We start from the raw sequence: 23,685 nt of genomic DNA on the forward strand, positions 1-23,685 counted from the left end.
TTATATGTGAATTAAGTGGTCTAATATGCAATAAAATGTAAATTGCAAGGTTTTGGTGCAATTTAAACCAAACCAAAGGGCATATGCATAATAAACTAAAAATAACAAATCTATATGTAATGACTCAAAAACTTTTTGGGGGTAGAGGTGCAAACTGTCACGTAGAAGTTTAGAGACTTTCCCAAATTACGCTTGCCTCCCATAAGGTTTATTAGAATTGCGCCTGCACCTTCTTTCTTCTCTGGCAACCACCACTATCACTGTTTGAAATTATTGTCAATTGTCAAAAACAACCCCTTATTGAGTGTAGGCCACTTTGCTACTGCCTGGTGCTAGAAAAAGCATTAAAGTTGCCTCTTTATCTTCACTGGCGACTAATTCATCGGGCTAGTTTTTTAATGACACAAAACTCTTATTTATCCCACTTCTCTTTTTTTTTTTTCTATTGTTTTCTTGCTTATGACAAGAATTGAACCTTTTTGTAGGTAAAAATAGGCACCTTTTTTTATGCACATCATGTCACTAACACTTTCATCATCACCGATCGTTACTTGATGCCTCATAGTGTCATTGGTCAACTCTTGGTCGCCACATGACACCTTTGATTCTTTCTATCAGTCATTCTAGTTTGGTCATCCTTTGATCCTCTCACAAATATAATTTTTTATATTTTTCATGTATTTTTGACTTTGATATATTACTCGTTTTAAAGTTAAAAATTTATTCTAAAAGTATCAGTACGCTTTCTTCCATGCTATCTATGGGTGTCATATGATGATTTGATTCGATTAGCAATCTTTTGCTTGAAATGTTGGTTCAAAATTACTTATTCAAGTTGTTCATTATGTCTCAACTAAGTTTTTCCAAATATTTCAAGCTTGATAATTTTCAAACCAGTCGTCGATAATGAAATCTAGTTATACTATTGCATTCTTGGTTGTGTCTATTTCAACAGCCATCTCTTTAAAACTTAAAACTATTTAGATTTGATCTAAGTTCAAAGTAATTTATCCAACCATTACGTTGTATATTCCAACTAATTTTTAGCTTAAATAACTCTTAATCCGCTTGCTTAATTTTTGTTGAACTTGACTCCACAAGTTCATTGCAATCCTTGAAATTACAATGCATGGTATTAAGTTTGACCCGATTTGATTTTATTCGTTCCAATTTTGTGTCCAAAGTCAGTTTTATAACTTAGCGAAAATTGGCCTGCTATTGAAACTTTTAGCTACTTCCACTTAAATAGCTTTTAGCTACTTTCACTTAAAGCTCAACTTTCATGGAAAAATTTTTTAGAGCCAGACAGATTGACAGACAAGCTTATAGAATGTGGGCTAAAAAGACTAAAATGTCTTCGCTTACATTATATTGCACTTTTTTCAATGTAATGTAGGTGATCATATTTTAATCTTTTAGCTCATATTCTATAAACCTGTTTGTCAATTTGTCTGGCTTTGTAGAATAACTCACCTTTGTGAATCTTTATTTTGGTTTCTTGAGTTCCTCTGAAACTCAGTAATTCATCAAATTACTACTAAACTCCTATTTATTTAAAAATAATATATATCTATTGTTATTTAAGTATAGATTACTTTTCCTTTTACCCATAATTTAATAGGGGTGTATCTATGTAAACAGTTTCTTTTTTGAATAGATTAGCTAACCATCTAAGCCAAAAAAATAAAAAAAGAATTTTAGATTTTGAGAAACAACTACAAATGAGTTACTCGATTATGGAAAAAAGAATGAAAGGAGGGGCGGGGGGGACCTGACTATTGTTTGTTTGAAATGAACCAAAATCACTTTTAAAAGGCCTTGTTTAAATTAAATAGCTTTTATTGGAAATAAATTACACTACCCCACTTTTTAATTCCCAAAACTTATTAAACTCACAATGTGATTGAATTGGAACTTTTTAAGGTATTTGGGTAACCAATTTTAAAATGAAGACAAATTTTATACGTTAATGAGAAAAAAAAGGGGTTTAGATAGCCCAAACAGACCCTCTGAGAAAAGGGGGGAAAAACGAAAGCCTCTCAAGAGGGCGCCCCCATCACTTGAAAATGTAGCCGTTAATTGTCATTATTATATACTCTCTCTCTCTCTCTCTCTCTCAAAATTCTCGTCTTTTATTTTGAAAATAGTAGAAGACCCGCTGGACCCACCGGCAACAATTCAAAATGCTAAAGCGGGCCGATGATTTCAAAATCTCAGATGGAATCCGAGCCGTCCGTTTCCCATCCCTTCGTCTTCCTTAAACCTTGTCAGAGAGTTGGATCCCGGACTTCATGTAAACAGCACAGTAGAGAGAGAGAGAGAGAGAGAGAGAGAGAGAGAGAGAGAGGTTCTTAAGGATATGTTCTTGAATCAAGATCTAGGGGTTTCTTTGAATCTCGGTTCATGAATAGCACTGGAAATCCAAGAAAGAACCAGCTAAAACAGCAATTTCAGGAAGAACTCGTGAGCTCGGGATTCTATTTCTGACTTCCTCTTTCAGGTACTCTCTCTTCTTTTTCCTTTTCCTCATTTATCATTCCAAGTTTTCAAGAAATTCATGTTTTCCTAAGAAGTTCTTGGCATTTTATTTTTCTTGATGCTGTTCGGGTTTCTAGAATGTTGCGGGACTTCAAGTTCTTGCGGCGGAATTCGGCCGGAAAGAATTCGAACTCAGAGGAGATCGAGAATGTGCCCTTAAACCCTAGCAACTCGTTGGCCACTCAGACCAGCACCGACTCAACTAGGGCCCCATTGAACGCAATTCAAGAACCCATCCAGAACCATAAGACTGTTGCCAAACAAGAATTGGGGGTTAGGAGTGGCAAGATTGATAGAACGCCCACCAAGTCCAAAGGTAAAGTTTCTGATAATGCACTGATTCGCACACCGGAAAAGCCTGGGTTTTCAGCCAAGAATCGATTTGGGTTTTCAGCCAAGAATGAATCTGGTTGGGCTGCCACTGAATCACGTGATGATGACCGCAGTGATGTAAAAGGGTCTGGAATTGGGGGTTTTGCAAATTTGGCTACTCCTAGGTCCACTAGGACATTGGGTAGAGCAGTTACAAGTCATTCTGAATGCAATTCCACACAAAGTACTCCGACTAAGAGTGTTTCTAAGCCTCCAAATCCGGGATTTTTCCTGGCCAGTGGTTCTCGGCCTCCTGTAAATGGTGGGGTTCGTATTGGGAACTATGCTGCATTGTCTAAAGGGCTTCCAATTTCTTGTAGTTCAATCCCTATTGTTAATTCTGTTGAGGTGCCACATTTTGATCTTAAAGAAGATCCAGCATTCTGGATGGAGCATAATGTACAGGTGATCTTTCTACCTTTGCAATATCAGGTCTTTTAAGTCTTTTGTTGGAGCTTATGTTGGTGGTTGTCAAATGAATTTAGGTTTTGATACGTATTCGACCTCTCAATAGCATGGAGAAAAGTACGCACGGTTATAATAGGTGTTTGAAACAAGAGAGTGCACAATGCATCACTTGGATTGGGCAACCAGAAACTAGATTTACATTTGACCATATAGCATGTGAAACAGTAGATCAGGTTTGTCAATAACTTAATAAGAATGTTGTAGTTCATAATGGAGTTTTAATGTTCATTACCTGAATTTCAAATCACTGGAATTTTGCAGGGAACACTTTTTAGGATGGTGGGTCTACCAATGGTTGAGAATTGCTTATCTGGATACAACAGCTGTATATTTGCCTATGGCCAGGTACTTGAATAAATTTTCTCATTCTCAACATCATGAGTTGCCTTGAAGAATTAGCAGCACCGCTGACTACCTATAAACATGTAGGCGTGATAATTGATAGGATGAAAATGCCATGCGGAATCATAAGTAAGCAATGTTTTGATGTCAATCTTGAAAATTGTTGATATCAACTTTCTGATTCAGGTTGATGTGATGGGTTAATCAAACCTCCTTGTAGTAGAATGTTCTGTGTATTCAAGAAGCAGTTTTGAAGCATAGTTTCCATACATTTAAATATTTAATTATGTATAATATGCCCAAAAAAATGTTGTAGACATTCAAGTGGCATCTGCGTACCTGAACCTTCTCAAATTTCATAACTCAATACAGTTGAGAACTAAGGAGGATGAGGTTTCATTTTTGGTTACTACATTTCAATTCTAGCTGTAGACAAAATCAAATGTGGATTTTCAATCAAATGAAAACAATCTGAATTTCAAACGGTAGAATCTCAAAAACAAGAATAATCCCCAATTTTCTTTCATGTAGCAACTTTATTGAAAGTTGTTGAAAATTTTTTGCTCTAAGTTATATTCCACAGACACTCCTTTATACCAGTCATGGATGGATATAAAATTGTCAATTGATGAGCCCCATTTTCTAGTTGTATAAAATTATTGTTAGACAGGCATCCACATACTGTCCATGTCCTAATGCATCTGTTCAAAATATTTTTTTCAAGTTGAAACAATAAAGTTTTTTGTGTAGCATCATTAGAAATCCATCTAGATTTCTTTTATTTTGTTTGTTAATATGGTTTCTAATTTTTTGTTTATATATCTAACCTTAGAGGGCAAGCCTTGATAGTGCAACTAAGGCTGCTCCTTTGTGACTGGAAGGTCACGGTTTAAGTTGTGGAAACAACTTCTTTGCATAAAATGCAAGTGTAAGGCTCCCTCAAAGTGGGAGCCTCGTGCACTGAGGATGCTGATATTCAACTTCAATCTGATTGAATATTTTCTTATCTTAACATGGCCTGTTTAATTATGCAGACTGGAAGTGGGAAGACCTATACAATGCTTGGTGAGATTAAAGAATTAGAAGTCAAGCCCAGTGCAAATCGTGGAATGACACCGAGGATATTTGAATTCTTGTTTGCAAGAATCAGAGCTGTAAACCAAAAAGACTTGACTTGTCTTGATGATCTTTTAATCTAAGCATAATCACTGTAGCTGCAACTAATTCATGCTTTCCCTTTTTCTTCCTCAGGAAGAGGAAAGCCGAAGAGATGAGAGATTAAAATACAGTTGCAAGTGCTCTTTCTTAGAGATCTACAATGAACAAATCAGTGATCTCCTTGATCCTTCATCTACGAATTTGCTAGTAAGTTTTGTTCTTCCAATTAGCTTTCAAGTCCTTGACTAAAGTAAATTATATTTGTTGAATTGTTAACAACCATCTCATCTAAGAGCTTAAACTATTAGATAGAGGGCTAACTTTATCTTTTATATTATTATTTTTACTCTCAAAAATATTATTCTATTATGTTATCCCCTCTTGTTTGTAGTTACGGGAGGATACCAAGAAGGGTGTGTATGTTGAAAATCTCTCAGAATTTGAAGTGCAGACCGTGGGTGATATTCTTAAGCTTCTGCATGAGGTACCTAAATGCACATATCAGTATTTTAGACCAGTTTGTCTTGCTACCTCTCTTTCTCTGTTTTCCTGGCTGCATGTGCATGGGTACTTAGTGTCTTCATGAACTAATGATCCTTTGATAATTTTGCATTAGGGTTCTTTGAACAGGAAAGTTGCTGCAACTAATATGAATAGAGAGAGCAGTCGTTCCCATAGTGTCTTCACATGCATTATTGAGAGTAGATGGGAAAAAGATGCGACGTCTAACTTACGGTTTGCAAGGTTAAATCTTGTTGATCTTGCTGGCTCAGAAAGGTAATCCACCATTCCAGTCTTGTGAGTTTAATGCATCATTTCGTCTAATGTTGCACCACTGACCTTATTGCTCGCTTTATTGCTTCTTTACAGGCAAAAAAGTTCTGGTGCTGAAGGTGAACGTTTAAAGGAGGCTGCCAACATAAACAAATCATTATCCACACTGGGGTAAGTTTTCCTTATAGCTATGAAATTTGACTGGTTTTGATTCTGTTTTGCATGATCTGAACTCTTGATTTCTGGGTAATAATTTCTTTTTGCTAGTCATGTGATAATGGTGCTGATAGACTTAGCACATGGAAAGCCAAAACATGTTCCATACAGAGATTCTAGGCTTACCTTTCTTCTTCAGGTGAATTCCGATTTTGTACTTCACCTTCATTAGCTGAATGCTGTCATTTATGATTTTCCCATTAACAAAAGAGCAAATGCAGGACTCACTGGGTGGGAACTCCAAAACAATGATAATAGCTAACGTCAGTCCTTCTATCTGGTTAGTGCTTATGTCTTTCTTTGGTCCTTTCTGCATATTTAAACATGATCACTTAGTTGCCAAATCAATTATACCTTCATTCTGATAATTTTCATCCTTTTCCTTTTATTGTCTTTTTCTAGGTGTGCTGCAGAAACACTGAATACTTTAAAGTTTGCTCAGCGAGCAAAACTTATTCCTAACAATGTAAGCTTTTTCTTTTTTGTCGTTGACTTATATGGCTTGATTAAGACCATAACCATTTTTCCTTCTCTTGTTTGTATAAAGGCCATTGTGAATGAAGATTCTTCAGGAGATGTTATTGCACTACAGCACCAGATACGACTGTTAAAAGTTGGTATTGATTTTAAAATTTTATCATTGAAAATTTGTCAGCTTTTCTTAATTGAAAATAAAAATTGTCTCTGTAATAGGAGGAGCTTGCTGTGCTCAGACGTCAGAATGTATCCAGGTCTCTATCATTTGGTCCAACAACAATGGGAGATGTAACTAAACAAGAACCTGAAAGTTCTTGCGACCAAAGAACATTTGAAATGGATCAACAACAGAGTGATCTGACTGGAAGTGAACCTCCTAAGGGCATTCTTAGATTGTCTTCTAAACAGGTAAGGGTTACTAATGTTTATGTTAGACATATACATCTGCCATGTGCAAACACTGATTAACTATTATCCATCAGCCATGTGCAAGCACTGCTTACTTTGAGGTTGTGAAATTGAGTAATATTATGTTATTGAACTAAGCTTTTATTCCTCTTCTTCTTCCGCCGTCCCCCTCGGTGCGCCTTTTAGCTGAAATCATTGGAGACTACACTCGCTGGCGCCTTGAGAAGAGAACAGATGGCTGAAAGTTCTATCAAGCAACTTGAGGCTGAAATTGAACAGCTGAATCGCTTGGTAACTATATCTTGCCTAGTTTTCTTTTCTTTTAGTTAATTTATTTCCCTTTTTGGATAGGGTGGAAAAATACCAAGTCATATGGAGAGAACTGAGAATGTTATTGCCTCGTAAATAGTAATGAAATTCCTGAAGATTTACTACCTCTCAGGTTCGGCAGAGGGAGGAGGACACTAGGTGCACAAAAATGATGCTGAAGTTTCGGGAGGACAAAATTCAACGAATGGAGTCACTTGTGGGTGGCTTGCTATCTGCAGATACTTATTTATTGGAAGAGAACAGTGCACTGTCTGAAGAGATTCAGCTCCTTCAAGCTAAAATTGACAAAAACCCAGAAGTGACTCGCTTTGCTTTGGAGAATATTAGGCTTTTGGAACAAGTTAGACGGTAGTATTTTTTTCAGTATGTTAAATATGGTTCGTTGAAATTTTATTTCCATTTCAGGTCTTGATTTTTGTATTTACAGATATCAAGATTTCTATGAAGAAGGAGAGAGAGAAATGCTTATTACTGAAGTATCTGAACTCCGCAATCAGGTATATTTTGAATCAAAGTGAAAATTTATTTTCCCTCCTTTCTCTTTTCTGAAGCCTGTACAATTGAATCTTGTTTCCAGTTGGTTCATTTTCTTGATGGGAACCCAAAGCCATATAATCATCCAAAAATGGATCTGGCACATCAGGTAAACTTTATTCCGAGATCTTTTTCCAACTGATTTAGAAATTTGAGTTGTTTCTGTTTGGTTTTCCAATCTTAACAAAATGCTCTTGTCAATAGGAAGAAGCTCTACATATCAGGAAAGAGAATGATTCACTCCACTTGGAGGTTGTACATGTTCAAATTTTATTGCATAAACTTTTTGCTTCTTTGAAATGCAAGGCTCAAGTAGATTTTCTTTTTTTGGATTCAGTTGAATAAGACTCTCAATGAATTAGAAGAGTGCAGGAATAACCTAAACTCTTGCTTAGAGAAAAATGCACAGCTCAGCAGGTTGGTATCATGTTTCTTCAAGGTAATTATGTCTTCCATTCTCAACCTTATCTTGCTTATTTATAATTTATGTATTATTTTGTCTTCCTTCTTTTACAGAGAAATTGAGGATCTAAATGCTTCACTCAACAACTTGAAATATGAGACCCATGATCATGATTGCAGTATTGAAATCATAAAGGTAAGTAGTAGGCCTTTTTTTAACTTGTGTTGCAACATGATTTGAATGAGAAATGGAGGAAAATAGGATGCATAGGACATTATTGAAGGAGTCAATAAAATTTGTTCTCTGTTTGCCAAAAAATCTCCCTTTCTTGTATGCCACTCGAAAACAATTGGATTTTCTTGAAAGGCTTAGAGTCATAGGCTCATTTGTTGTATAATTTAACAAAACACTGCTAGTGTCGTGTTTCTTTGACTTTTATCCATTCCTCTTCTCTTTTGATGTATTCCTCAATTCATTTAAGTTCACTTCATGGGTTAATGACTGCTGATCAGGAGTCCATAGTGGAAGCTCCATCTTCAGGTGATCAATCATATGGGACAGTTCAAGAAAGCAGACAGATGAAGCATGAACCTTTGATACACTCAGAAGTCATGGACCTGCAACTGGAGGTGGATATTCTAAAAATCATCCTGAAAGAAGAGAGATTATCTTGTGCTGAAATACAGGAGAGGGAACAGTGCCTGAATAGAGATCTTGAGTTGACAAGTGACAAGCTTTTGCTAATAACCAAACAGTATGAAGATGTCAACGAAGAACTCAAGGAAGCAAAATCTGTCATTGAAGCTCTTGAATCTCAACAAATTCTGTCAATCAATGAAATGGAAGATCTAAGGAATAGTAACAACAATTATGCAGACCGTTTAAGTAGACAGGAGCTTGAAATTTCCACTTTAAAGGAGCAAATATTTTGTCAAGAATTAAGAGATCACCCATCCTCTGAAAATTCAGAAACTGCTGATTCTCCATTAAAAACAAAGTTAAAGAAGATGCAACATTCCCTTGAGAAGGCCAAGAAGCTGAATATGTGGTACCAAAGTGATCGTTCACTTCAGGTGATTAATGAAGAAGAAATGGACGAAGTTCGTAGGCAAGTTGAGGCCGAAACTGCTGAGGTGATAGTTTGCTTGCAGGATGAACTTGCCATTCTTCAGCAGCAAATCCAAGAAAGTAATTTAAAAGAGACAGAGTCAGAACAGAAGTTGGTGCTTATACAAACTGAAATGAAAGAGCTTCAAGAAAAAGTGCATCTATTGACCCATGATAACAAAAAATTATGCCAAGATCTAGAAGAGAGAGGCAATGAATTAAGAACTTTATCTGAAGAATGGGAGTTATTGACAGGTGAGATTGAAGTTGTCCTCGCTGATGGACATGAGGCACTCAAAGATGCATCAGATCAGCTCCAGTTCATTTCTGGGTCATTAACTCAGAAAAGAAGTTTGATCTTTGATCAAGTTGGGAGGATCAGAAAAATCATCTCTGAGAAGGAGCTGTTAATTCAGGAACTCAATCACTGTTTAGAGGATGCCGACAACAGAAGAAGTGACTTGGAGTCCATGATAAGGTCTTTGAGAGGGGCAACCCTCATAATAACTGAAGCACACCAACAAGAATGCAGTGAGAGGGAGAAAGAAATCCTCCTGTTGACCTCTCAGTCGGACTCAAAAAGTTCTACCATAGCCGAGCTGGAAAACAGAATCAGGAAGGCAGAGGAGCAAATTCAAAAGGCATCAACATCTGCAACAGTTGCTTTTGTAGTTGTGAACAGGTTGTCTGAGGTAAATTCTACTCATCTTGATGTAATAAAGCAAAAGGATGCTTCTCTACAAAATCAGGCTGCTGAAATCAATGAAGCACACAGAAAGATTCAGTCTCTTAGTAGGGAGCTGGATGTGTCAGAGGAAAATTGCGGTAAACTAAGAATGCAGCTGTCTATTGAGAGGGAACATGCTTGTGCTATGGAACAGAAGCTTGAAGAAATTCAAGAAAATGACATTTTGAAAGCAAGCGAGAAACTTAGTGAGCTAAGATCTGGTGTTTCAACTCTTAAGTTAAGCATGAACGAGTATTCAGACCAGGTTCAGGGTTCCAATAAAGTTAATGCCCCCAGAGCTTGTGTTCCTATGTCCGATGATGTGAGAAGTGAAGCACGGGTATGCTAATAATTTTACCTCATTGCTAGATTGTTGTTATATCCAATTTTTTGTTGTATCATATACTGTTAGAGGTTACTAAATTTTTCTAATTTATCTGAATACTGTCACAGACAGGCAGTGAATTGAATCAACATGAAGACAACATAGACCGGTCGTATACTGTTGATTATGTGAAAACTGAGAATCCAGTTTGTTCATTCAAGACAAGCAAGAATCTGCTGGGATATTTGTGTGATCAGCAAAACTTTTCTTCTCAAAGAGTTCATACAGATCTAAGCAATCGAGATGCTACCATTATTCTTCTGAAAAATGAAATCGAGTCTGCCCTTGACAGCTTAAAAGGAGTGCATGCAGAGATGGCCAGGCTGCGCAGTGAGAAAGAAGAGGTCAGGACGTCTGAAAAACAAAATCAAGAGAGCACTAGATGTGTTCTGAGTCAGGTGCTCTCACTACAAGAAGCTATGAGTAACTTTGAGAAGCAATGTGGACTGAAAATGGCATCTTTAGATCAGAAGCTGCAAACAGTTGAAGAAATTGTCCAAGAAGTTGACTGTTGCTGGCATCAGGAAAAAGTGGTAAGCCATTGCCATTTCTAGTTCATTTCTCAAGTAATTAATACGGTCCTTCTCCCTCATTGTGTCTGCCAGTTTTGAATTCTGTATTATGTTCTGACTGAAGCAGGCTGACAATGGTGAATGTACACTGTCACACAGTTTTAATGTCTATAGATTAACTCCTGTCATAAGTCTAACAACTGTATTTTCTTTACCCCCTGCTTGCCTTTGCCCTTCCCCATTGCCACAGTTACTCGAATCTGAACTTGGTGATGCAAAAGTAGTTGCAGCCCAAAAAACTGCTGAAGCTTCTTGCATTCTGGCTAAATTTGAGGAGGCACAAGATACTATGAAAGAAGCAGATATTATGATAAATGAACTGTTGATAACCAATGAAACCTTGAAGCTTAAGATTGAGGAGCTGAAGAAAATGGAGGTTACTTTAATTAACAAGCAGGATGTCCTAGTCGAAGAGGTGCAGAGATTGCAATCTACCAACAGTCTCTCCAAATTGAATTTTGAAAACCTTGAAAAACAGTTTAGTTCAGATTTGTCAGAAATGGAAAGGATTGTCCTAGATCTGGAGGGTATAGTTGCTGAGGTCCAGACAACTACTATGGAAGATTTTATGTCTACAGTGGGTGACTTCATGTTCATGAATTCTCAACTTCAAGACTCAATGAAGTTGATGCATTCATGGAATGAAGTCATCTGGTCTGAAATTATAGTAAAAGATTGTGCTGTCTCTGTCTTACACCTTTGTCATATTGGATTACTGTTGGAAACAGTAACTGGACTGAATGCGGAAAATGGTTTGCTTCATAATGGGCTGTCAGACTCGAACTCTGTTATCTCTGAGTTGAGGGAGTACAATTTGAGGTCAACAAGAGAACTTGAAATGTGTAGAGTCCTAAAGGGAAAATTGTTGTCTGACATCAAGAGTGGTTTTGATCGTATCTCAAGCAAAGAAAAAGAAACTGGTGAACTCCAAGACAAGCTTGCCAGTTTTGAGAGGAAAATATTGGATCTACAGTTGCAAGAGGAATTAATGTTGCAGAGGTCTAATCACTTTGGTTCTGAGCTTGTGATATTAATCAAGGAACTAAACCTGAGTAACAGGGATATGTTGGCATCTTTACTGGGCCAAGAAAAATTGCTAAAGGATCGAGAAGAAGTCTTCAAAACTCAGGAGGACAATTTCATGATGGACGTGTCTGCAAAAAACTTTGAGTTGCTTATCCTGTCATCCAAGTTTGAAGAGATGGCTCTCCAAAGTGCCAATGCGGAAAAAGAGAAGGTAAACTTTTCTACAGTTATTGAGAATTTCAAGAAGGAGATTATTTTTCTCATGTTAGATGCAGAACTGAAAGAAAGGATTTTGCTGGATAACGAAGCCAAGATTGGTCGATTGGAGAAAGAAATTGAAGTATCCAAAAGGGAGAGGCAGGATATATTATCAGACTTAAGTGAGAGAAATTTTACAATTGCTGAGATGGGTAAATCAATTGAGGCTTTTGAGCAAGATATTCAATTTCTTAAGGATACTGCTCTGTCAAATGATAGTTTGAAAGGTGAACTTAATGAAGCTACTCAAGAAAAGATAAGGCTGTTATCCGAGGTTCAGAAACTTGAATCTTCATGTGGAAAGATACTAGAAGATATAAAGGCAAAAGAAACAGCTCTAGAAATTTCTTCTAACCATATTTCTGCTCTTGATCAACAGAACAAGTTGCTGCAAGATAACATTTTCTTGCTGGAAACATCATCACAAAAACTTAAAAATGAATTGAAGATGAAAGATGAGGAGGTGACAAAAATGAATTGCCTTGCAGAGGAAAACACATCACTAGAAGATGAATTAAGGACCTTGAAGAAAGAATATTGTTCTGTTCTTCAGGGTTTGGAGGAGAAGAAATCTGAACTTGCATCATGTTTGTGCCAAATTAATTCCCTTGACAAGGAGAACCACAGAATGCTAGAAAAAATTTCTTTCTTGGAGACAAAGATAACCAATTTACAGACTGCTTCCAGTTTGGCAAATGCTGAACTGAATGAACTCAAACTTTCTCAATCAGTTGTCAAGGGTGATTTATGCTCGAAAAGCCAGGATTTGCAAATCTATATTAACAAAGTTAATGCTCTGAAGGAGGAGAACATTTCCTTAAAGAATGAACTCCAATTTCAACAGAAGGAAAGGTTTAAGTTCCTCACTACATCGAGTTTTACCATGGTGCAGAGTTTTGAAGCAGTGGAAAATGTAAACATGGTGGGTAGCAGGATATTTGATGTACTAAATGAAGGGAGTGATGCACTAGAGAGGATGTTTTTAGATATATGCAAAAAATTGGAAATCACATCTAAGTTCGTGGAAGAGGCTGAGTGCTTGGAGAATTTGGCTGGAGAGCTTATGACTGAAAATTTCTCTCTTCAGACTGAGTTGTCAAGGAAGGATGAGGTTCTAAATGGAATGCTATTTGATCTCAGATTGTTGCAAGAGTCTGCATCTAACACCAAGGACCAGAGAGATGAAATTGAAGAACTGGTAGTTTCTTTGGAGGCTTCAGAAGGAGAACTTGCATTGAGAACAAGTGAACTGGATAAAGCTATTGCTAACGTCCAAATGCTTGAAGCTCAATTGCAGGAGAAGATAGGCATTATCTTTTCCCTTCAGCTTGATATCTCAAAACTAAATGAGTCTGTAAAAACAATTTCTACCAAAAACCTTGAGCTGACTGCCAATATCAAAGATGCTGTAGAGTCAAAAAGGTCCATTGAAGAAGAGTTATCAGAAAGAAGGAAGGTAAATCAGACTCTAGAAATGGAACTTCTCGAAGTGGGTATCTCTCTTGGAGAGATGAATAATTCAATTGAGTCCTTGAAGAGTGATTTGGATGCCATTACCAGTGAGAGGAATGACCTTCACACAGAAGTTCAGTTCTTGAAGAAAAAGGCAGAGATGGCAGAAGCTCTGGCTGATGAAAAGGATGCAGTTTTCATGGAAGCTCAACAGGTACATTTCAATTTGAAATATGGACAACTCAGCAAATAACTGTCATCTGTTTTTCACTTTTTTGGCTAATATTAATCTTAATCCTGTTTTTCATGATCATTATAATTATTATTTGTTGTTTTGATGTTAGATTGCTGAAAGCACAAAGCTCTATGCTGAAGAGAAGGAAGAGGAGGTGAAGCTATTAGAGAGGTCAGTGGAAGAGCTAGAATGTACAGTGAATGTACTGGAAAACAAGGTGACCCCTCGAACAATAGGTCTTCTATTATTTTTGTTCATTGAATTTGGACCTTTCTGTCAGCATTCTGATAGCATTTCTACCTTGTAAGGTTGACATCATCAAAGGCGAAGCTGAAAGGCAACGATTGCAGAGAGAGGAGCTAGAATTGGAGCTTCACTCTGTAAAACAGCAGATGCTCAATGTTGAAAGTAGTGATACTGACATGAAAAGGTTGAAGCAGCTTTATTCATTTGAAATTTACATATAGCAGAAACACAAAGCAGTTGCATTAATAGAATAAGGTACCCTTATATATACAGGCATCTTGATGAGAAGGAAAATAATCTTCAAGAAGCTGTTCAGCGGATACAAATTCTTGAGAAAGAAATAGCCACCAAGGACGCAGAGGTGAGTGCATTCTCTTCAACTTCCATGCATATTTTACTTGTATGTTTGTACTTGTAGTGGTTTTTCCATTTATGCAATAACTTTGAAACCCAACTAATTCACTGTAGCTCCATTATGCAAGTTTTTTTCTTGTTTAACAGATTGCAAAATGCAAAGCTCATATTGAGGAGCTGAATTTGCACGCAGAGGCCCAGGCCTCTGAGTATAAGCAAAAGGTATGTCAATCCTTGTGTCTGTTGTTCTCTTTTAAATTGTTTCAACTGAGTTAACTATGTCTGTGTACAGTTCAAGGCATTGGAAGCTATGGCTGAACAAGTCAAACCTGAGGGCCCCTATGCTCCTGCTGTGGCAAATGCTTCAGGAACCAAATTAGAGAAAAATGGGTCAAAATCCAGGGGGTCTGGTTCCCCTTTCAAATGCATCGGTTTGGGATTAGTACAACAAATAAAATCTGAAAGGGATGAGGAATTAACTGCTGGAAGACTCAGGATTGAAGAGCTTGAAGCCTTAGCTGCTAGTCGACAAAAAGAGGTGGGCTTGGTGCATCGTTATGTTACTGCATATGCTTTTGAAATTCACGATGTGCATAATTTCTGTATAATTCTTGCAACATGTCCAGATATTCATGCTGAATGCGAGATTAGCTGCTGCTGAGAGCATGACCCATGATGTAATTCGTGACTTGTTGGGACTTAAGCTGGATATGACCAATTATGCAGTAAGTTTGCAAAGTTCTATCTAATTTGCTGAATTCAATTTTTTTATTTAATTTTGTTCCTGAAATATTTAATTTTTTAAGAGCGAACCGTCATAGTTAATTTTTATAGATTTCTCTACCTAGTTTGACAAACAAATACAAATTCTCTTTCATTGTATTTGTTGCTATGCTTATCCTTTTATTTGTTAATTTCAGTCATTGCTGGATAATCATCAAGTACAAAAGATAACAGAGAAGGCTCAAGTTTATAATGGTCAAGCTCAAGTTAAGGTATAATTGGCTACTTAGCTTCAGTAAGAAACTCTTTTGGACAATTTTTTTTTTTGGTCTTGAATGGTATCCTTTCTCACATAGTGGGATAAAGGTTTGGTGTGTTGTTGTTGTTCTTGAATGGAATTTTTCGTTCAGGATCAAGAGGTAATAAAGCTCAAGCAGCAGCTCAATGAGTTTATAGAGGAGAGGAAAGGGTAAGCAAATTTGAGAATTGATTTTTCCTTTTGTTTCCTGAGCATGTCTAACAGCTTTGAGGTCCTTACACCAGATGGCTAGAGGAAATAGATAGAAAACAGGCAGAGATGATTGCAGCACAAATTGCCTTGGAAAAATTTCGTCAGCGAGATAGGTTACTTACAACTGAAAAGGAAATGCTTAAGGTGAAAAGCCTTGTGATTTTTCTTATGTTGGTTCCTTGACAACAGCAATATTGCTTACCGTAAAATGCATCCTCTCGCTTATTCTGCCTGGTTTACCCTCCTGCTTTGATTTATGTAGATGGAGAATGCTAGTCATAGGAAGAAGATCATGGAACTTGAAACGGAACTAAAGAAGCTCTCTGGCCAGCAAAATCTCCATCAACGGATCCATCATCATGCCAAAATTAAGGCAAGATACCAAGGAAGGAACATATCTGAATTTGGAATTACCGGGCTCTTGGTAGCCTTGAGTGAATCCTGAATTAACTTATGGAATTTGGCTCAGAACACTTTTTGGGCATCTTTGCTTCCTAATTTTAGCAGAATGTCCTTTACTTCTTTTGATTTTGAACTAATGTTCAGCAAGTTCTATGTTTAAATTTAACAGGAGGAAAACAATTTGTTGAAAAGTCAGAATGATGAGCTTAGTGTTAAGCTTCGACGAACAGAGGCTATTCTTACACGTGTCAAGGAGGAGCTTGCTCACTTCCGCAGTACTAATGGGAGAACCCCCTATATCAATTTTGATGAGGAGGAAAGGTTGAAAAACATATTGAAGGTTATAGTTGCTGGAAGGAATTGTTTGGCCATAGCAGAATATACTTTTCCTTGTATTCATGTGTGAGGGAAAGCGAGCTAATAGTATTAAAAATTTGCAACAGGAAAATGAAGAGGAGAGGTTGCAATTAGCGCAAAAGTTAGTAGGCTTATGTACCAGCATTCTAAAGGTTTGTTGAAGTTGAATTTTGGCTTCAATATTACCTCTCAGAAATGAGAAAGTCTAGAATTCCATTAATCTTTACTTGACTTCATCCTTTTGTTTTAACTGAATCTACAGGCTGCTGGTGTAACAAGGGCAGCATCTGATACAGGCGTTTCTGTGGCCGAAGAAGCACTTGAGCAGCTCAAGAACAGAGTTAGTTCACTGGAAAGAGAACTGCAAGACGCCAGATTTAAGGTTAATGAAATTACTTCTCCTCCTCTTTGTCTAACTTGAACTGCTTGATAATCACACCCCCACCCTGTGTTAACATCAATGGTGCCACATTAATACCCATGATTTAACTTTGTTTTTCCTTTTGGGGTTACAGTTTTGTTGTAAACTAACAAAATTCTCATAATTCTTTTAACAGAACCGGCTTACTGATGAACGAATTCGACTGTCTGAGCTCAAGCCACAAGCCTCATCAATGAGCTCAAGAACAGATGAGCATCGTCGACCTTCAGATAGAGTGTCCCAGGCTCCATTTCTGTCCACCTTGGATCGTTAACACTCCAATATCCAGTACTGGAAGAGAGTTCCAGATAAATCATAAATGGTTAGCATTTTGCTAGCATCTGGGCTAATTTGAATTAGGCTATTCTTTCGTTCTGCTGTTGTTTATGAAGATTTAAATCGATTAATTTGTTGTTTGTCCATTCTTTCCACAATAATTATATGTGTATTCATAGAATCTGTTTCATCTTCATTTCCCTTCGATGCCTTGTAAATGATAAAGCATTCATATAGGGCCCACAAGGTCCTCCTGAAATTCACCATTCAAGCCTCACTGATTAATTTGTTGTTCTTTTTATCATCTTATAGTGACAATAGAGCAGTGTGGGTTCAAGCAAAAGATTGATCAGATTGGCAGCAAAGTTCAAACAGAAGATTGAATCATAACTCATAATACATAACAATAACATACAAAGCTTTAGTTTCATTTGGGGGTAATTTGAATGAATTTTATTTTTCCATTTGAATGAATTTTTATTTTCATGCTTAGTCCTTTTCTTTTGCTTTAAACTTTTTTGAACTCATACACTTCTGTTTATCAAATTGTCATAATCATATTATTTAATTATTATTAATAAAAGTTACTTTGAACTTATTATAATAGATAACCTTAATTGTAATCTTAATTTTACGAAAACAAAAACAAAAATTGGATATGATATGAAATGAAAAAAGGAAAATAACATTTTTACAAAAAATAAAAAACAAAAATGCGGGAAAAAGCGTAAATAAAAAAAAATTAGAACTTTTTCGTAAACATAATTTTAATATAAAAAATAGTTATTTAATTAAAAAATAAACATAAATTCCATAATACATTCAAATAAATTCTGAAAAAAATTAAAAATTGTGTTAGAGAAAGAAAAAAATTCCTATCTAATCTCTTCATAGATGGAAGTATATTTTGTGTTTGATATTTTTCTTGATATTACAAAATGATCCCAGAAAATTTTTAAAATTACAAAAATAACTCGAAAATATTTTTCAAAGTTTCAAAAATGCCAAAACAGCTCATCCAAGAAATTCTTGTACTTTATAGATTGTAATTATGTATTTTCTTAAATGACTATGCATCCACTATAATATTTGTAATATAGTCAAAATAACGTATATTAAATAATAAAAAAAACAAATTGTTATGTAAATACGAGACACACTAGATATTCTTCGTCAATGTGGAATTGTATTATAACTAACTTTCTTTAATTTTAAATATTCTTCTAAGATTACAATTCTTTCAAGTTAGTCTCAAAACACTTTTTTAACCCATATTCGCTTCTACATTAATGTGCTAACTCCTTTTAATTTTAAGTATTCTCATTAGATTATAATTTTATATCTTAATTTTTTTAAGTCGATCTCAAAACACTTTCTTAACTCATACTCATTAGTAATATTGGATTAACTCGAATATTATTTGTAACACTAAATAAACTTTTAATAAAAGTGTTAATTGAAACTAACTTATACTTAAAAACACCATAATATATTATCATCAGTATGGTATTACCTCGTGAACCTTCTATTATTAAAAATAATCAACTATGAACCCTATCACTTATCACAAACATACTGCTTCTCAACTATAGAAACATGTATGACAATCTTATAAGGTAAAATTTTTCTATTAACTCAAATAAAATGGCCACTGATGGGTTTCTTAATCCACTCCAGAGATGCACTGTTAACTAAGGTTTTTTTCGGGGTAAACTACAATTTCTTCAGAGTCAAAGTGTAATTTCCTCAACTAAAGTGCACCAAGATCTTTGAGAAATTCTATTCGCAGCCACGTTTTTATTTTTTGCAGTCATATTTTAATATACCTAAGATACTCTCTTTTGAAAACTCATTTTTACTCTCCCACCCACCTATTCATAAAGAAAGACGATACAACAAAAAATATTAAATCCGATACAGTGAAAAATGAAAAAATAAATAAAAATATAACAGTATAACAACACACACATATATATACAGGAAGTAGGAAGCAGTGGCCATGGGGGCAGCCATGGCCGCCGAGATTCACGGCCCCCCGAACCTTGGGGTTCGGGGCGCTTGAAGGTTCCTGAACTCCCAGGTCCAGGCGCATTGAAGGCGTCGAACACTGGGGTTCAAAGTTTAGAAACCTTCAAACCCCCGAACCCTGGCGTGATTCGTGAAGCTTGGCGGCCATGACTATTGCTTCATTCCTATATATGTATATATATATATGTGTGCGCGCGCGTATATATATATGTGTATATATATGTATGTGTCTTTGTATATATTTATATATATAATGTTTGATTATTTATTTTCATCCATTTTTTTTGTATTCATCCACTGTGAATTTTTTTTGTGTTTTGGTAATCGCGTATGGTTGTTGACGAAAGAAAAAGTGAGTGAATAGAATAATATATCTGTGTGTGTCTGCATTGTATATATGTGTTTATATATGTATATATATGTTTTTTATTTTGTAAACTTGTCTCGTGAATTTTGTATTTGTGGATCGAAATTATTGAGATTTGAAGATATGTTATAAAGATGAATGTGTGTGAATGACTATGACCACGTGGAAGAGGGTATTTTTGGAAAACATTGCCTACAAAGAATTATTAACTTGGTTGTAAAAAGTAGTAAAAATAAATTTTTAATGACTACGAATAGCCAAAAAAAAAAAAAAAGTGATTGCCAATAGAATTTGGCCTCTTGCCCTGTTAGGGTTGTTAGGGTAGGGATTTAGAAAATTCCAGATTTAGGGCCGAAGGTGGACAGACGGTTCTGATTCCAGAACAAGTGAAGGTACAGCAACTTTACGCTGTGATCGCCACCACTAAATCTAGGCTCCCTCCCCATAAGCCCTGCGAAGAAGACTGAGAAGGGTTTTGAACTGTTGATATCCTTATCTCTCTCTCTCTCTCTCTCTCTCACACACACACACACTGAGCTTCCCCATTTTCTCTTTCAAATATTCGCTCCTCCTTTCTGAAATGGCGCTCCGGATCAGTTGTCACCCTCTTCATGGACTCCACAAGGTATCTACTGCGCCGTTAGAATTCATCCTTTCACTCTCCGTTGTGTTTCTTAATTCTCCTCTCCCTGTTTGTAAAAAAATTGATTAGTAGATTCAGAAAGTGGGTTTCTGGAGAAATTCAGTCTATATTCATCTGTTAGAAATGAGGTTGTTTTGAAGTAGAGGAAATTCGAGGATGAATTCTATGCCTGTCCAGAGGAAAGTTCTTATGGTGTGATTCTGTTGATTTATTTGTTGCAATTCTTACCGGAAAGCATGTTTTGTCTTATTTTTTTTTATTTAATCAAAAGAATTGAAATTGATTTCAAGATTACATTCTGAGTCAGTTATCTGAAAATCCATGATCCCCTAGCCGTCCAGTGGAAGTAGAGTGTCTTATTGCCTCTCGGGATATGGGTTTTCTGGAGGGGTTAATCAAATGCTTTCATTGTTTGGTGGTGTGTAAATCGTTTTTCTCTTCATTTAGTTTATTTTTCAATCATTTTCCTTATTGCAGCTTGGGACGTGGTTTCTGTTTCTTTTTCACCACAAGAAACCCCATTGCCAAGAGGCAACAAAGTTTATTTTCCATAAGTGAATTAGGCTTTTACAAAGATGATCTGGGATTTTTAATATGCCTATCACACCGGTATTTGAGATATATGTTTAAAATTAAAGATGTAGATAGATGGCGAGTGTAGGCCAAGCTTTATCCTATTAGGAGATGGGAGGACCCTTTGGGATCATTATAAATGCAGGTTAGGTCCCCATTCCACTCCAATCCAAATCCTATCATAACTATAATCATATAACAAAAATGGAAACAAAATAAGATAACAAGATATAACCTAGTCTAAATCTAATTTCTAAAATCAAAATAGAAAACTATCTAAATGTTCCAATCATTATCCCTGTCAGATCCACTATACTGGGTTGACATGTGGCAAGACACCAATCTCAATTTGTTATCCATCTCTTGATTTGGGTAAAAGCAGCTGTATCTATTATTTCTTGGCCACTAGCATATCTTTAGCCCCATATGGACTACATGAATTGTGTTGTGGATATCTGATTGTTCTTTCTGTTGTATGTTTGTTTCAAATTATAATTTTCCTTTCTTATTGCTGCAGGATTGTTTCCAACTTAGAGAGACACACAGCTGCATTTTTGGTCTCACAGCCAATAAGATATGTCAGAACACTAGGCTGAAAATCATATGTGCAAAGAACATGACTGCAGGACAGTCAGATGATGGTAAAATAAATTTTGACACTATAGTAGACAAGGCAAGAAAAGTCTGGGAAAGTTCTCCCCAACCAGTCAAGACTTTCCCTTGGAACAGAGCATTGGAAAATTTTATGCAACTCATCCTGGACCTTGTCTTGGCAGTCATCAAATACTTATCTGTACCTGTACTGGCAGTCTCCTCTCTTAGTGAGATGTCATACTGTGCTCATGAGAGAAAGCTATTCTTAATACCTTTTCCATTGCTAGTTGGTGTTACTATTGCTGGAATCTTAAGAGAGACAGCTGTTGAACTTTCTCCACTCCTCAAGGTTGAATTATTAGAATGAGCTAATACCTCCATTTAATTCTCTTATCTTAATTTGTGCAGTCAAGGGGTTTCTCAGAAGACTCTTTTTTCTTCATATTTGCCATGCTTTGTACCTCTATTTCTTTCTCATTCAATTGAAGTTGACATTTAGCAACCCCCCCTCAAAAAAAAAAAAAAAAAACAACTAGGTGCTTCTAACAATCTAATCACCCCATGACAAGAGAAACGGACATTTGTTTCTTTACCCTATGTTGTTCCCCTATTCTGTTAGAAGAGTTTCCCTGGGATCCCATCAAAAAGTGCTGAAAGACAATGCATAACTTTTTTGTTTTTTAATCTTTTTGGTAATGCTAGGAGAAGGGTTATGTGCCATTTACATTATGCTTACAAAGTACTGTTTCATCTATTGCTCTTCCATTACTAGTGCCGCTGACAGGAGTTCAAGAAGTTTGACAGCCATTTTGCACAATGGCATTTGAAGGCAAATTTTTTTGCCACTACAGATTGACAAAATGTTTGGCAAAACTTCTCAAAGTTCATCATATAGTCTACTAGCATAAATATATAGTGCTTCTTTTATTTTTGAATTAATTTCTTAGTTACAAGTTTTCACTTGGAATTGTTCTGTGCTTGTAGCATCAGGATGCTGAAGTTCCGTGGCATCTGATAGCAATGGCGATTTTCTTCACATTGCTCAAATTGCCAGGGCCATATTACCCATATTGGGGGCGTATTTTTGTTCCACACATTGCAAATGGGGGCCTGTTGAGTACTCTATATTTTGCATTTCTATGGTACAGAAGGCCTGGAAAGACGTCAGAAACACCCCTACCAAAATTCTCCATGAACGAAACGAGTGCAAACATTTGAGCAGGTATGAGTTTCGGCTACCTCTTAACAAATTCTTTCATGAACAAAACGAGCTCGAACATTCGAGTGGGTGTAAGTTTCGGCTTAATTGTTCAGCCTATGAGCATGGGATGCTAGGATGAAGACCTTGACTTCCTAGAATCTTTTTTATGCTTCTCTATCATGCTGATATGGTAACTTGTTTTTGTTTATTCCTTTTCTTTCCTCAATCAATAGGTGACACTTATATGAAGGTGGTGAGGACATCTAGTCATTTGATGGATTGGTTACTGAGAGAACTTGAAGTTTTGACTCTTTCCTCGGACCCTTTGAATGCTGTTCTTGATCAGATAGAACTATGGATACAACATTGTATTGTTGGGACGGCACAGGCAGATCTAGAAGTGGTTAGAATTTGCTAACGGGTGGTTCTTCCTAGAGCTGATTGATCAGAATGAGAACACAGGAACACTGGAAATTTGCATTTTGCTTGTGCAGAGCAATTTAATGCTTGATTGTTCGGTATATACAGTTTGATTTTCGTGAATTTACTGTTTGTTGTTTGCCCGGAAATTGTCAAAAGAAACCAGAGATCCCCTTAAACAAAGCACGTCTAATGTAACTTTGATATCACAACATCATCTTGTATCCATATTCACCCACTAAATATATCACAGCATATAATTCAGTTATAGGCTAAATACATGCAGCATTTTCTTTAACAATTAAAAAAATATAACATTTGATTCATGATGTATAAAATATTATGATTTCATATCTTACGTATTAAAAATTATTATTTTAAGTATTTATTGTGATAAACATTAGTGCGTGTATGAACGCTCTCACGGGGAACATGTCACGCTCTCACGGGGAACATGTCACGTGGATGATTGGTTAATAATATTTGAATAAATTAATTACTTTGTTGTGTTTTTTTAATAATTAAAAAATATAATATAGTATTTGATTCTCGATGTATAAAATATTAAAATTTTGTATATTAACTATTAAAAATTATTATTTTAAATTTTTATCTTGACTTACAATAAACAAAGTTATTGTCTATATTACATAAAACATACGTGTAAAAAATAGAAAATGTCATGTTACAAAAAATCTACATCAATAAGATACATTACATTAAAATTTACTTAGGAAAAAAATATCAAATTACTCATAATTTAAAAAAATCTTAAATCCCAAACACT

The 23,685-nt window shown here is 36.0% G+C and overlaps 2 protein-coding genes across 2 annotated transcripts; both read left to right on the plus strand.

The window, feature by feature from the left end:
- The first annotated feature begins 2,256 nt into the window (after positions 1–2,256).
- LOC127802647 (kinesin-like protein KIN-12D) lies at positions 2,257–17,424 on the plus strand. The gene is made up of 38 exons (XM_052338582.1): positions 2,257–2,500; positions 2,616–3,315; positions 3,396–3,551; positions 3,640–3,723; positions 4,755–4,874; positions 4,972–5,085; positions 5,270–5,362; positions 5,495–5,655; positions 5,749–5,823; positions 5,920–6,007; positions 6,090–6,148; positions 6,271–6,334; positions 6,416–6,481; positions 6,562–6,753; positions 6,940–7,044; positions 7,196–7,431; positions 7,511–7,580; positions 7,661–7,726; positions 7,822–7,869; positions 7,955–8,034; positions 8,134–8,215; positions 8,533–10,194; positions 10,308–10,772; positions 11,002–13,761; positions 13,892–13,999; positions 14,091–14,212; positions 14,302–14,389; positions 14,530–14,604; positions 14,675–14,920; positions 15,009–15,107; positions 15,303–15,377; positions 15,516–15,574; positions 15,649–15,760; positions 15,879–15,989; positions 16,188–16,358; positions 16,462–16,527; positions 16,638–16,757; positions 16,933–17,424. The coding sequence occupies exons 2-38, from the start codon at positions 2,617–2,619 to the stop codon at positions 17,068–17,070; spliced, it is 9,135 nt and encodes a 3,044-aa protein (XP_052194542.1). The 5' UTR covers positions 2,257–2,500; position 2,616; the 3' UTR covers positions 17,071–17,424.
- A 2,440-nt stretch (positions 17,425–19,864) lies between these two features.
- LOC127801251 (uncharacterized) lies at positions 19,865–23,165 on the plus strand. Its single transcript, XM_052336188.1, has 4 exons — positions 19,865–20,092; positions 21,201–21,626; positions 22,262–22,499; positions 22,712–23,165. The coding sequence occupies exons 1-3, from the start codon at positions 20,048–20,050 to the stop codon at positions 22,493–22,495; spliced, it is 705 nt and encodes a 234-aa protein (XP_052192148.1). The 5' UTR covers positions 19,865–20,047; the 3' UTR covers positions 22,496–22,499; positions 22,712–23,165.
- Positions 23,166–23,685: the final 520 nt, after the last annotated feature.

The sequence above is a fragment of the Diospyros lotus genome, chromosome 5, assembly GCF_014633365.1.
Source record: "Diospyros lotus cultivar Yz01 chromosome 5, ASM1463336v1, whole genome shotgun sequence".
NCBI lineage: Eukaryota > Viridiplantae > Streptophyta > Magnoliopsida > Ericales > Ebenaceae > Diospyros > Diospyros lotus.